The sequence below is a fragment of the Mustela lutreola genome, chromosome 9 (genome assembly GCF_030435805.1).
Source record: "Mustela lutreola isolate mMusLut2 chromosome 9, mMusLut2.pri, whole genome shotgun sequence".
Classification (NCBI taxonomy): Eukaryota; Metazoa; Chordata; class Mammalia; order Carnivora; family Mustelidae; genus Mustela; species Mustela lutreola.
Genome location: NC_081298.1, coordinates 81902479 through 81916191, shown reverse-complemented (window position 1 = coordinate 81916191; position 13713 = coordinate 81902479). Strand labels below are relative to the sequence as shown.

The 13713-nt window shown below is 35.3% G+C and overlaps 1 protein-coding gene across 6 annotated transcripts in view; it reads left to right on the top strand.

Annotated features, from left to right (window-relative positions):
* Nucleotides 1–13713, top strand: part of FANCL (FA complementation group L) — a 307120-nt gene that overhangs the window by 224693 nt on the left and 68714 nt on the right. For 4 of the 6 annotated variants that reach the window (XM_059187733.1, XM_059187732.1, XM_059187731.1 and 1 more), the window contains 2 exons: nucleotides 1864–1920; nucleotides 7202–7302. In XM_059187733.1, coding sequence (XP_059043716.1) covers nucleotides 1864–1920; nucleotides 7202–7302 — 158 coding nt within the window. The remainder of the gene's footprint in view (nucleotides 1–1863; nucleotides 1921–7201; nucleotides 7303–13713) is intronic. The other 2 variants (XM_059187734.1, XM_059187730.1) reach the window with 1 other exon arrangement.

Genomic DNA, 13713 nt, shown 5'->3' with positions numbered 1-13713 from the left:
GGTTATTTTGTATGATAACTGACAATGACAGTCACTCACATAAAGCATTAGTGAGCCACAAAGAAATATAGGAGATAAACTATTTGATTTGTAGAATGTAGGCTGTCATTGCTGGCAGCATAATTACCGCCATGTTTTTAAGGGGATGTTTAAATTATTTCTGTTTTCTCTCCACTGCCGCCTCCTCATCCAATGTGACTATTTATATTGTATTCTAGAGTTTGGGAAATGAGTCTATTGAGATATTTAAATACCCTGGAAAAAACTTGTTAATAAAGACTAAGTGTAATAATATCTATAGCTGTTTTTCTCTATCAGTTCACCGAGAGGGTTCCTAGAAAAGGTCCCAATTACTTACTAATCTCTTTTGTGTCCTCTAGTTGGTCATATAGAACCCAGAGTTAGTTTGTCTTTGTTTTATTCTAATATTACTATTCTTTCCTTGTATCAATTTTAACTTGAGTAAATACGGGTCAGAGGAATCAGCAGTCTTTTTCTGTGAATGGCCAACTAGTAAATTTTTTAGGCTTTAGTGGTCCCTAAAATCTGTCACAACTACTTCACTTGTAGAGCCAAAGCGGCCATAAAGAGGTAAATGAATGAGCATTGCTGCATTTCAGTACAGCTTTCTTTACAGAAATTGGCATTGGGCTGGATTTAGCCCTGAGGCTGTAGTTCACAAAAATCTGATATAATTTATTGCTCATTACTGGTAAGCTAACAGGGAAAATACTGTATAGAAGATGGGGAAGCCAAGATTTGTTTTACAGATTGGCCCACGTAAAGTTATGTTAAGATGTGCTTCATGTCTCATGCATTGTTGAAATATTTTAGATTATTATTTTTCTCCTCTAAAAGAGGGAGCAAAATCACAGATTGGCTTTGTTCAGAACTGTGTGGGGGTAGTGCAGTGTATCACAAAAAGTAACAAAAATAAAATATTTTGATTTCAAGCAGAGAAGTGATGTAGAGTTTCATCAAATAAAAAATGTGACACTTGAGAATTTGCTTTGCTTTCCTTTATTCTGTAGGTATTTTAAGAATCAAAGATTTCTAGGAAACAGAATTATAACCCTTAAATATTTATTCAACTTTAGAAGTTATTTCCTTTTTGCCATTTTATTATAATGGTTTTATCTTGTTTAAAGATTGATTTCTTTTGAACTAATAGGGTTCATTGTGAAAAGACAAAACAATTGTATGTAGTTTTTAAGGCAAGGGGGAAAATAAAAACGTGTTGATTAATAATTGACATCACTCTGATTAGATTTTTTAATTGCATAGATTTGCCTGATTTTATATTTTATGTTCATCTTTCCCCCCATACTACTTAAAAAAAATTTTTTTTTTTTTAAGATTTTATTTATTTGACAGAGATCACAAGTGGGCCCGAGATGCAGGCAGAGAGAGGCGGGGAAGCAGGCTCCCTGCAGAGAGCCCGATGCCAGGCTCCATCCCAGAACCCTGGGATCCTGACCTGAGGGGAAGGCAGAGGCTTTAACCCACTGAGCCACCCAGGCGCGCCTCCCCACCTTCTTTTTAAATAACGTGGTTTGGTAGATTTGCTAAACTTGATCAGTTGTCAGTGCTGAAGAAACAAAGGAGTGTTTGAGATTTTAAGAGACTTTGGTACAGTTCAGTTTAGCTCACCAAAACAGATTTGAGGGCAGTAATTACTCTTTCAGAATTTTGAAATTGGTAGGTATAGAAGGGATGGTGACTGGTACTTCGGTTCTTAAACTTTTAAGATGTAGATATATCTGATATTTTTTTCACATTCACATGGACTTATATTTTATCTTAATTTCAGTGTATAGAATATTCATTGTACAAATAAAATTAATTAGAAATGTTTCTATCTAGAGAATGCAGCACTCTTCTGATCTAATGAGCTTTATGATGGAGTTGAAGATGATTTTGGTAAGAATTTGTTTTCTGATGCTATTACCATATTCTGTAAGTCCTGATTTTTTTGAAGATTTTATTTATTTATTTGACAGAGAGAGAGATCACAAGTAGGCAGAGAGGTAGGCAGAGGGAGAGGGAGAAGCAGGTACCCCGCTGAGCAGAGAGACTAATGCGAGGCTCTATCCCAGGACCCTGAGATCATGACTTGAGCCGAAGGCAGAGGCTTAACCCACTGAGCCACCCAGGCGTCCCTGACTTTTTTTTAAAATTCCTATAAAAATTAACATGATTAGAATTTAAAACTTCTACTCCCAGTCACTCAATGTTTTATTTTACTGTGTGTAAATGTGGATGATGCTTCTTTTGAATTACATGAGGAACAGAATGTGTGTAGAGGAACCAAATTGATTGTGTCAAACTGAGTATACTGGACACTAGTCATGGACAGGTGGTGAAATAAAATGTAGTCCTGGTCTGTCAGAATTTAACATCTGTGGAGAGATTAGGTACCCACACTTAAAGATCTAATACAGTGTATAAATAATTTTTGTTTATAGCTGCAGATTTCTGAAGAACTTGTTAGGCTTCATTATATACATACAGCTATATATAATAATTGATTACTCAGTTAATTATGCATAGAATACTTGAGGTTTTAGTTTTTCCTATAGACGTCATATGCAAGTTTTCAATATAAACAGAAGAGGAAAGACTGTATAGTGAATACCCATGACCAGCCTTTAACATTTTGCCATTTTTCTTCCCTACTCTTTAAGGAGAACGGACTAGAGTATTCTTTTTTAGATTTATTTGAGAGTGGGAGAGTATGCACTGAGTAGGGAAGGGAGAGGCAGAGGGAGAGCGAGAATTCTCAAGTGGTCTTCCTACTGAGTGCTGAGCCAGCTGCAAGGCTCAATCCAGAACCTTGAAATCGTGACCTGAACGGAAACCAAGAATTGGACACTGATGGGACTCAACCACCTAGGTGCCCTGGGACTAGAGCATTTTAACAAAATTCTGAACATTGTATCCATCCCTCCATGAATGTATTGGTGTATACTTCTAACAGCTAAGTGTTTCTTTGTTTTGTTTTTAAAACATGCTGTTATAACCCTAACAGACTTAGTGGTAATTTCTTACAGCTTCTTGTTTGTGTCTGTATGCAAACAAAGTCCACACATTAAATGTTGATATGTCTCCTAAGTCTTTCAATTTCTAGCACTGCTATGTCTTTCCCGTACCCTTTTTTTTTTCTTTTAGTCTGCTAGTTAAATGAACTATGTGTCCTGTAATATTTCTTGCATTCTGGATTTGGTTTATTAAATATTCATAGTATCTTTTAACATATTTTTCTACCTTTTTTGTGACCTAGTCTCATTTGTTCTGGTAAGAATACTTTGTGCTGTGTACTTACATTGCATGAGGAGGCAGATGGTATTTGATAGTTCCTCTCTTAGTAGAGTTAGGATTGATCAATAGATTTAGATCCATCAGGTGTAAAGTTTGTTATCAGCTTATCACCTAATGATTATAGCATCCAGTGATAATCATTGCCTACATCCACTATTAGGGGTTGCAAATGGTGATTTTTAAAATTCCATCATCTACATTTGTTATCTTGCTATCTTTTGTAGAGAACTTCCTTTCATCAGTTGTTTGGTTTATTTGAGGTATAGCTCATGCTGGAGAAATAGGTTAAGTGCTTGTTTCTTTTCCTTTTTTTTAAACAAAAATCAGTTTTTAGAGTAATGATTAAGTGCCTAGCAACTGTCAAAGGAAAATAATGATTTTTTTTTTTTTTAGTATCATTATGAACTCCTGAGTTTTTATATATTGACTTAAATCCATTGCAGTCACTATACCTGTTGATGCTTAAATTGTATCATTTTTGGTCAGTGTATGCCCCTTCATTTGACTCCTTAGTTCTTCTAACACAGGCCAAACTATGCTTTCTGAGACCAGTTACCCTAATTTAATGTACTCATCCTTTTGCAGAACTATAATTAGTTACTTCTCTAAAGAGCCATGGTTTCTTTGTAGGAAATGGTGTTTTGATGCCACAGATCTGGAAACTGTGGATTGTTACTATTACTGGTAGGCCTCTTCAGTGGACAGAGCTGGGAAAAAATGCTGTTTAGAAAGAGAATAATTCATTATGAGTTCATATTGACATTTCCAATTCAAATTTGGCATTATAACACTTTTAATTTGATTTTAATGCTTATATTTTACTCTGAAAATCTTGGTTTCTAATATTAACATAATTATTTTTTATTTTTTACTTGTTATGTTTTACTTATGCTTTTCCTATGTCTCTATTTATATTTTACAGAATTACAGTACCAATATATTGCTACTAACAACTGAAAGCAGTTTATTTTTTATAGTTCTTTTTGAGTTTTTTATTCTTAGCAGCAGCTGCCACATACTAAGAGCTTAGTTGCTCAAGTTGTTCTCAGTCCTTTTTTTTTTTTTTTAAATCCTCATAACAACCCTCTGAATGTTTGGGATCAGAATAAATAGTTTAAAATCAATTTCTAAAGTTTGAATTTTGACTTACAAATTTGTAAACTCTAACGGGAATTGTCAAAATTGATCATGAATTTCGTCAAAGGCCAGATTTCATGATAAGCTTCAAAGAGGTAGGTGAAGAAGTAAAGCATATTTTGGTTTACCTTGAGATTGCAAAAAAATTTGAGAAGTTTTTTATTGGGGTACCTAGGATGACTCAGTTAAGCATCTGCCTTGGCCTCGAGTCATGATCTCATGGTCCTGAGATAGAGCACCACATTAACCTCCCTGCTCAGCAGTGAGCCTGCTTTCCCTCTCCCACTCCCCTTGCTTGTGCTCTCTCCGCCTCTCTGTCAAATAAATAAAATCTTTAAAAGAAAAAAAGGTGTTCTAATCATAATTTTTATAAGCTATACAAATAAAAGGACTAAGGGACCAGAGTAAAACTATATACACCATGTCCCATTAGCTCTTACTCCTGGTTGACTTTATTAGGTTGTAAGAACCGCTGTTTTGTATTTTGAAGAAACTGTTACTAATTTAAAATAAGATATTGACATTGATCTCTAACAGTATTCGATTTCGTACATTTGTTGCTGCATTTCTGAATAAAATGACATGCTGTATTTTAGTTTTCTAGAGAAATTGACAGAATTGGTGAAACTATTGCACATTTATGAACAGTGTATCAAAAAATAAGTGTATCAAAGTGTATCAAAAAATATCAGTTTGTTGGGCTGTGTAGTCAGTAACAGGGTTTTCTATAATGTAATCACCCATGAAATTACTGAGGATGATGTACAAATGAAATCAGTAATTATTGAACCTTTTCAGGAGATTTGGTAAATCTCCAAAGTTTCCTAGTAATAACTAAGCATAAAGTAGGTGTTCAGTATATATTTAATAAGTGAACAATTACCTGTATTTTATTTATTTTTTAAAGATTTATTTGTTAGAGAGCATGCATGTGCATGCAATCAGGGAGAGGGGCAGAAGGCGAAGGAGAGAGAACCCTAAGCAGTCTCTGAGCTGAGTGCAGAGCCCGATTTGAGGCTTGATCCCAGGACCCTGAGACTATGACCTGAGCTGAAATCAAGAGTCAGATGCTTAGCTGACTGGGCTACCAGGTGCCCCACAATTACCTGTATTTTAAAAGAACTCTGATGTGGGTAGGTTTTTTAAATACCCATTTTAGGGCTTAGTAGTGTGTAGCTAAGGCCTTAAAACTAGGAAATGGTAAAGTTAGGATTTAAAGCCTTTGTAAAGCCTGTGTTCTTTCCACTGGGTATCTTGCCTCTTTTTCACAAAGACTGCTTTGACTCTCTGCCTTTGCCCTTTTTTCTGTTATGGTTCTGGAATGGGAATACCTTGTCTGACCCAAGGTGGAAGGTGGAGTTTATGAATGTCATAAACTTAAGATTAAGATGCAGTTTTTATTATCCAAATTTACCATCTGCATAGGTGGATAGCAATATTTAATATTTCTGGATTTTAAAAAATTTCAAAAAAATTGCTGAAGCTGTTTTATATATAAGTATAGGAACTAGACTGACTTTTTTTTTTTAATAGGATAATCTTAATAGTAAAAATTTGTTTCTGTGGACTATCAGGCAATTTACAGATAACATTAGGTATTTATTTAAAAAAGCAGTATACTCCTTGTCTTCTAAGAATTTACCTTCTAATTAAATCCATACTGTCATTTTGAGCTTTACAAACCTGCTTTCACAGTTTTTTTTGTTTTTAATTCTAAAGGAGATTTAGAAAGTAGTTTCAGTTAATAGTTCTGATTTTAAAATACTGTTTTGTAAAATCTGTTCTTTCTAGTATTATCTCAATTTAATGGTATCCTATCCTTGTTTAAAAACAAAGTATAAGGACTAATAGAGTAAATAGATACTTAAAGGAAAAAAAAATTATACCTTTTATTAGGGTTACAGTTAATAGAAACATAATTTTTATGCTTATTTTCATCTGCTGTTATCATTTACTATATCTGACTTTTTAATTTATCTCTTTTGATATGAACATCTGTGTAATTGCAGATATATTTATTTTTGCTTTCCAAATAAAATATTTGTCTGGGTTAGCACCTTTGAAGAAATTGATAATATTCAGCCTCAGCAATTATAGTGATGTTTGTATTGCTTCTAAACTAAAAAAGAAAAAAAAGGAAATGTTAGTTTTTTGGGGGGCGGGGTACATAAACCATCTTGACAATACCATAGGTGAGCCTAGCAGGGAAAGGAACTGTGATTCCACATAGATGGAAAAATACTTAACCTGGTCTGGAAGTAATATAGAATGTAAGCCAGTGAAAGAAAGTAGCAGGCGAGTATTTACTGTGGTAATAAAGGGTTTGTGTTTGTAAGGGTGTGATTCATAACTGTATACAAATATGTCTGTCTAAATAATGGACTTAAGAGTTCAGGCTTTTCTTAAAGGTACATTTTCTTTATATTAAAGTCCTATCCACAGGAATAGAAGAATAGTGAAGCCTTGAGGGTATTTTTAAAGTTTTGTCATACCCGATAGGCATAATAGTTTAGAAAAATACTAAAATCTGAAGTTTTTAACTGGTATAATAATTGACATTTTCACGTAATAATCTTCAGTGCAGTCCTTTAGCTTGTTCCTGTCTTTATATGAGAAGGGGAATGATTCAGCTGGAATTTCTGTAAAAATAGTAAACACTTTAGTATGGCACAAAGGAGATTATGAAGTTGTAATAATTCGGTGTCTAGCAATACACAGCTGATTCAAGTTTTTTTCTTTTAAACAGGAAGTTGCTTTAAAGAATAAACAAGAGTTGTATGCACCACCTCCGCCTCCCCAGTTCTACTCCAGCCTTATTGAAGAGATAGGAACTCTTGGTTGGGATAAGTATGTCTATTTTAAAATGTTCCAGAAAAGTCTTCTTCTTCTTTTTTTTTTTTTAAATACATTTAAATTTATTTGCAGTTTTAGCAATTTATTTTGTACCTGTGTTTAGTCAAAGTGTTTCATTATAATTAGAACTTATTTAATTATAATTGATAACTGATCCTTATTGTGGGTATGAATTAAAGGGATAGCATCATTAACAAACTGATCTACAAAGTAAAATGTGAAATAAAATGTTGAAAAAAACCAACATTTTTATATAGGAAGTAAGATGTTACCATATTTTTACTGAGCATAAACATGTTATTTTAGTTTTATTGAGGTATGATTGCCAAACATGATTATAGTATTTTCAGCATGTACAATATGATTTGATTTACATGTATTTGGAAGGATTCACATAAACTCACATATTCACATATTCATCACCTCACATATTAGCTTTTTTCCTTGATGTTTTTTGGGTCATTGTTCTTCTGACTGTTACAGAATGGAAACTTTTAGGAATTTCTGATTGCCATTTTCACTGACATCTTGCTATATGTTTTCTGTTTGTTTCCTGCATTTTGTGTTTTTTCGCTTTATCTATTTTCATCGGCCTTTATTTGAATTAATCAAGAATTAAGTTATTATACATCCTTTTATTATTTTTTTAGAACTGCCTTGGAGATTTCAGCATACATATAGCAAAATATACATTTTTACTTTTACCAATTTTCTTATGGGAGGATCTGAAATGCAGTTTATTTTTTTACCTGTTTACCTGTTGTGTTATTGTTATCATGCATTTTAATTCTATATTTAAAATTGGCAAACTGTTTTTAAAGTTAATATTTATTATATAAATTTATATTTATTATACATTGTGTATGTATAATTTGTATGTAATTTGTATATTTCTCCCAGTTTTTTTATGTTTTATTTTAATTTTTTTTAAAGATTTTTATTTATTCATTTGAGAGCAAGAGAGACAGCACAAGCAGGGGGAGAGGGAGAGGGAGAAGCAGATTCCTTGCTAAGCTGGGAGCCCATTGTGACATGGGGCTTGTTTTCAGGACCTGGAGATGATCTGAGCCAAAGGCAGATGCTTAACGATCTGAGCTACCCAGGTGCTCCGTATTTTTGTTATTTTTTTAAAAGGTTTTATTTATTTATTAGAGAGAGGGAGGGAGTCCATAAGTGGGGGAGGGGCAGAGGGAGTAGCAGAAGACTCCCCACTGAGCAGAACATGATGTGGGGCTCCTGATCCCAGGACCCTGGGATCATGACCCTAGCTAGCTGAAGGCAGATTCTTTATTAACTGAGCCACCCAGGTGCCCCTCTCCCAGTGTTCGTTCTTCCTTCCTGCATTTCTACTTCTCTGTCTGGAATCTTTTTTCTTCCTCACTACAGAATTCTTTTAATATTTTTTTGAGATATAATTGACATATTTTAGATGTACAATGTAGTGATTTGGTATATGTATATATTATGAAATCACAACAATAAGGCTAGCTAACCTCCATCATTACACATACTTACAGTTTTTCTTGTGGTGAGAGCTTCCAAGATTTACTCTTTCAGCAACTTCTAAATATATCTTACAATATTATTAATTACAGTGGCTATGCTGTACATTACATAGTGGAAGTTTGTACCATTGACTGACTTCACTCATTTCATCTCTGCCTCTGGCAGCCACCAGTATGTTCTCTGTATCTGTGAGTTCATTTGTTTTTTCCTTAAATTCAATATATAAGTCACATCATATTGTGTTTCTTTCTCTGACTTGTTTTGCTTAGTGTAATGCTCTTAGGGTCTATCCATATTGTTGTAATAGCAGGATGTCCTTTATTAATGGCTGAATAGTAAGTATTTCATTGTATATTTGGTGAATACACGCGCACACACAAACACACACACACGCTAAAATTTCTTTCTCCATTCATCTGTTAGTGGATACTTAGGTTGTTTCCATGTCTTGGCTATGGTAAATATTGCAACAGTGAACTTGGGTTGCAGATACCTCTTCAACATTGCGATTTTGTTTTCTTTGGGTATATACCCAGAAGTGAAATTGCTAGATCATATGGCAGTTCCATTTTTAATTTTAGAGCGTATGCATTTTTATAATTGCTGTATCTTCCTGTGGATTTTTCCTTTTATCATTAAATGTTTCTTTCCATCTCTGGTAATATTTCTTTCCTTAATGTCTACTTTGTTAGATTAGTATAACTACACTAGATTTCAGTATTTTTAGAATTTTCTGGCCTTTCCTGTATTATCTTATTTAAAAATATTTTTCTGCTATCTTCCATAATCTAGATCCACTGGAGCCTGTTTTTAATTTTTTTTCTTGTGGTTTTCAGTCATATAGTTAGTCCTGGATCTTGACATTCCTGGTACTCCCCCCGCACCCCACAAATTGTCTGTCTCCCTTTCTCTCCTTTCCTCTCCCTTTACCTTGCTTCCTCCCTCTTCCTCTCCCCTAGCCTCTGGCAGCCACTGATCTTTTTACTGTCTCCACAGTTTTGGATTTTCCAGAATGTCATATAGTTGGACATTATGTAGCCTTTTCAGATTGGCTTCTTTTACTTAGTAAAAGTATTTAAATTTCTTCTTAATCTTTTCACGGCTTATTAATTCTTTTGTTTTTAGTACTGAATATAGTTCCATTGTCTGTATAAGTTTATTTGTTCACTTGCTGAAGAGCATCTTAGTTAGCTTCTAAGTTTTGGCAGTTATGAATAAAGCTGCTGTAAACATCTGTGTGCAAGTTGTGTATGTGTGTATGTGCGCGCACACGTGCACACGTGCGTGTGTGTTTATCCACATTGGTAAATACCAGGGCCTACTGCTTTTTTTTCTTTTTAAGTTTTTATTTAAATTACAGTTTTGTAAGGGGTGCCTGGTGGTGCAGTTAGTTAAGGGTCTGACTTCGGGTTTCAGCTCAGCCTGTGATCTCAGGGTCATGAGATGGAGCCCTTCGTTGAGGTCCACACTCCTGTCTCTCCCTCTCCCCCCCCCCCAGCCCCCACTGCCCCGCCAACACATACGCATGCTCTCTTTCTCTCTTTCAAATAAATCTTTAAAAAAATAAATTCCAGTTAGTTAGCATACAGTGTAATATTGGTTTCAGGTATACAATACAGTGATTCAGCACTGTGTGTGCTCATTACAGCAAGTACACTCCTTATACCATTACCTATTTAACCCATCGCCCCTGCCCTGCCCCTACAGTAACCATCAATTCTCTATAGTTCAGAGTCTGTTTTTTGGTTTGTCCATCTTTTTTCACCCCCTTTGCTTGTTTGTTTTGTTTCTTAAATTCCACATATGAGTGAAATTGTATGGTATTTGTCTTTCTGACTCTCTTATTTCACTTAGCCCAATACTTTCTAGCTCCATCCAGGTCATTGCGAATGGCAAGATTTCATTGTTTTTTTTTATGGCTGAATAATGTTGCATTGCGTGTGTGTGTGTGTGTGTGTGTGTGTGTGTGTGTATACCACGTCTTCCTCATAGATTCATCAGTGGATGGACACTTGGGCTGTTTCCATAATTTGGCTCTTGTGGCTACTGCTGCTATAAACATTGGAGTGCGTATATCCCTTTGGATTAGTAGTTTTGTGTTTTGGCCAGAGACTTAGTAGTGCAGTTGCTGGATGATAGGGTAGCTCTATTTTTAACCTCTCGAGGAACCTCCATACTGTTCATCAGTGTGGCTGCACCAGCTTGCATTCTACCAGCAGTGCAGGAGGGTTCCCCTTTTTGTTTCCTGTGTTGCTGATTTTAGCCTTTCCAACAGGTGTGAGGTGGTATCTCATTGTAGTTTTGATTTGTAGTTCCCTGAAGACAAGTGATGCTGAGCATCTTTTCATGTGGGCCTACTACTTTCTAATAGTAAGAGGTAAGGGGTTTTTCTTTATTTTCACAATTGAATCAGTGGCAAATTGAGTACGCTATAACAACAAAAATGTAAAACCTGAACTCTCATGGTCTGTGCTTAACAAGATGACTCTGACTACTCTTTCTTTAAAAAAGAAAAACCCAAACAAAACAAAAACCCTGAAAAACTGGCAAAAGGGGAGAAATGCGGAAACTGACTTAGTTTCCAGATATTTTAGTTAATACACCTTTTCTCACTTTCTCTTGCTGACTGTTCTTCAGTATTTGCCCTGTTCATTAAGGCTGAAGTGCTATGCCTAATGATCTTTTGTTGAGTGTTAGAAATTGTATATAAAAAAGTTCAGAGGTTTTAAATGATACTTTCTTTTAAAAGGGTTTACTTTTTCCTTTGCTAAGAAATAGAGTAGGGGTAGGTTGCTATAATCCTGGTTGAGTTTGGGCTATAGTTTTTTTAAGACTCAATGTACTTCTTACCGCTCCTCTCCCTTTCCTGAGTCGTAACCCTCTAGAAAGTTTAGGCAAGAGCTGGGTGTGTTCATTGGTATTTCTCCCTTGGTAGATCCTAAACTCTTGTGTGTGTCTCTTCACGGGGCCAGTTTACCTCTCAGTTGGAGTCAGGGGTCCATTTTTGACAATGTTTCATCAGCCTCTTGTTTGCTTTACTTTTAGGGGTAACCCTTCCAGGGTTCCCACTGAGGGCTTGGGGGTATTCACTGGGGCTTTTCCTCATGTAGGTTCTAAATTTTAATTAATTTCTCCTCAGTGTTATGGGATTTCTAAATATTCCCTCCCCCCCTTGGTTTTCACTGGCTTTCAGCTTAGTTTTTTCTTCTTCTTTTTTTTTATCCTCATCACTTGCAGTTCAAGGATTTATCAAAAGTTTTGATGGAAGAGTGCTGAAAGTTTAGGGAAAGTTCCCAGGCCCTACCTTTCCAGTAGATTCTGGCTCTTTAAAAGTCCGTTATTTTTATCTCTAGCCTCAAGAGAGTTCCAGAAATGCTGCAGTGTGGTTTTTTTGTTTGTTTTGGTTTGCTTCTTAATAGCATCTTTCTGTTTGTGCCCTTTGCCCAAATTATTCTTCTCTAGCCCTGTGTGCAGAATTGGTAAATAAGCTGAGGGAAAAATGGCTGCAACGGTGGCTTACCTCTCCTCTGTTCCCCCTTTTCAGGACCTTGGTTCTTTAGGTCTTGGTTGCCTTAGCAATTCTATGATGCCTCCAACCTTTTTTTTTTTTTTCCCTCTTGCATCAGGTTACTCTGATGATTCTCAGTGAAAGTGTAGGTCTGTAGCAGGATACTCCATTTTAGCCAGGTATTGTTGTTACATATAACTTCAAATGTACTGTTGTGGTGATATCGTGGACTGGTTAATGCTATTCATGTGATTAGGCATTATTTGGTAAGGTGCCATTCCTGAATAGGATTTGGGAAAAATGGAACTTTTTTTTTTTTAAAAGATGGAACTTTTAAATAAAATTTAGCATAACCAGGAAAGAGGAGACAGAAGACAAGTAATGAATTGAGATGAACTAAGAGCAGTTTGGCTGGAAGTATGAAGATTTGTCTTGAGGCATTGACATCATGGACCTGGTCATTCTTTGGATTTAAGGTGTTATAGAAAAATCAGGTTGACTTACTTTCAGATGCTTAAACGTTAAGATCTTAGTGTTTAGAGGATACTTAGGAATGTAGGAAGGACTTGGGAAGAGGAAACCCTTTTCAAAGTTGTGACATGTTTGGAAGAACTCTAGTAATGAAGTAGTTGAAGCACTGAGAATGCAAATATGAGATTTGTGAATCATTCATTTTTTTTTTCTCACCTAACTATTGAATGCCTATAATGTAAGACCGTGGATAACCATAGGCAAGACTTTAATAAAGATTCCTCAAGGAACTTATGTCTAGTGGGAGAGTCAGAATTTAAGTAGATGATCGCAGTAGTATTTAATTCTAACTGTGATAAGTACTACAGAATATAATTATAGGGATTCTGGAGAGCCATTAACAAGGTATAAGAGAAATAGTGGAAGTATTAAAATATCTTATGGAATAAGTGTTTTTTAGGGACAAAAAGAAAGTATTGAGTTTTGCTTTGCATTATGCCTATTGTTCTGATGTGGGATAAAAAGGAACAGATGTCTAGCTTGGATAATAGATGAAGCCAAAAGGAAGGTTATGAATGCCTCTATCATAGCACTGATCACAATATGAATGGTTGTCTCTTCCTTAGACTAAAATTATTTTATACAGGGACTTTTCGAAGTTTCTGTCCTGTGCCACTGACTGCTATAGCCACTTTATATAATGCCTAGTTAATTCTCTGAATAAATTTCAAGATACATATTTTTATGTTCAGCTTTATATATAAAATGTGTATGTAGCCAAGACTGGCTGCATAACAGTTCTTAGGCATTCTGTGTGAATGGTGCTGCCTTGAATTGTGCTACGGAGTAGCTCTGATAAGGATCCTTCACTAAAGTGCCCTCATATACTTGGAGATAGGTTTTATTAGTCTCACCCTCAG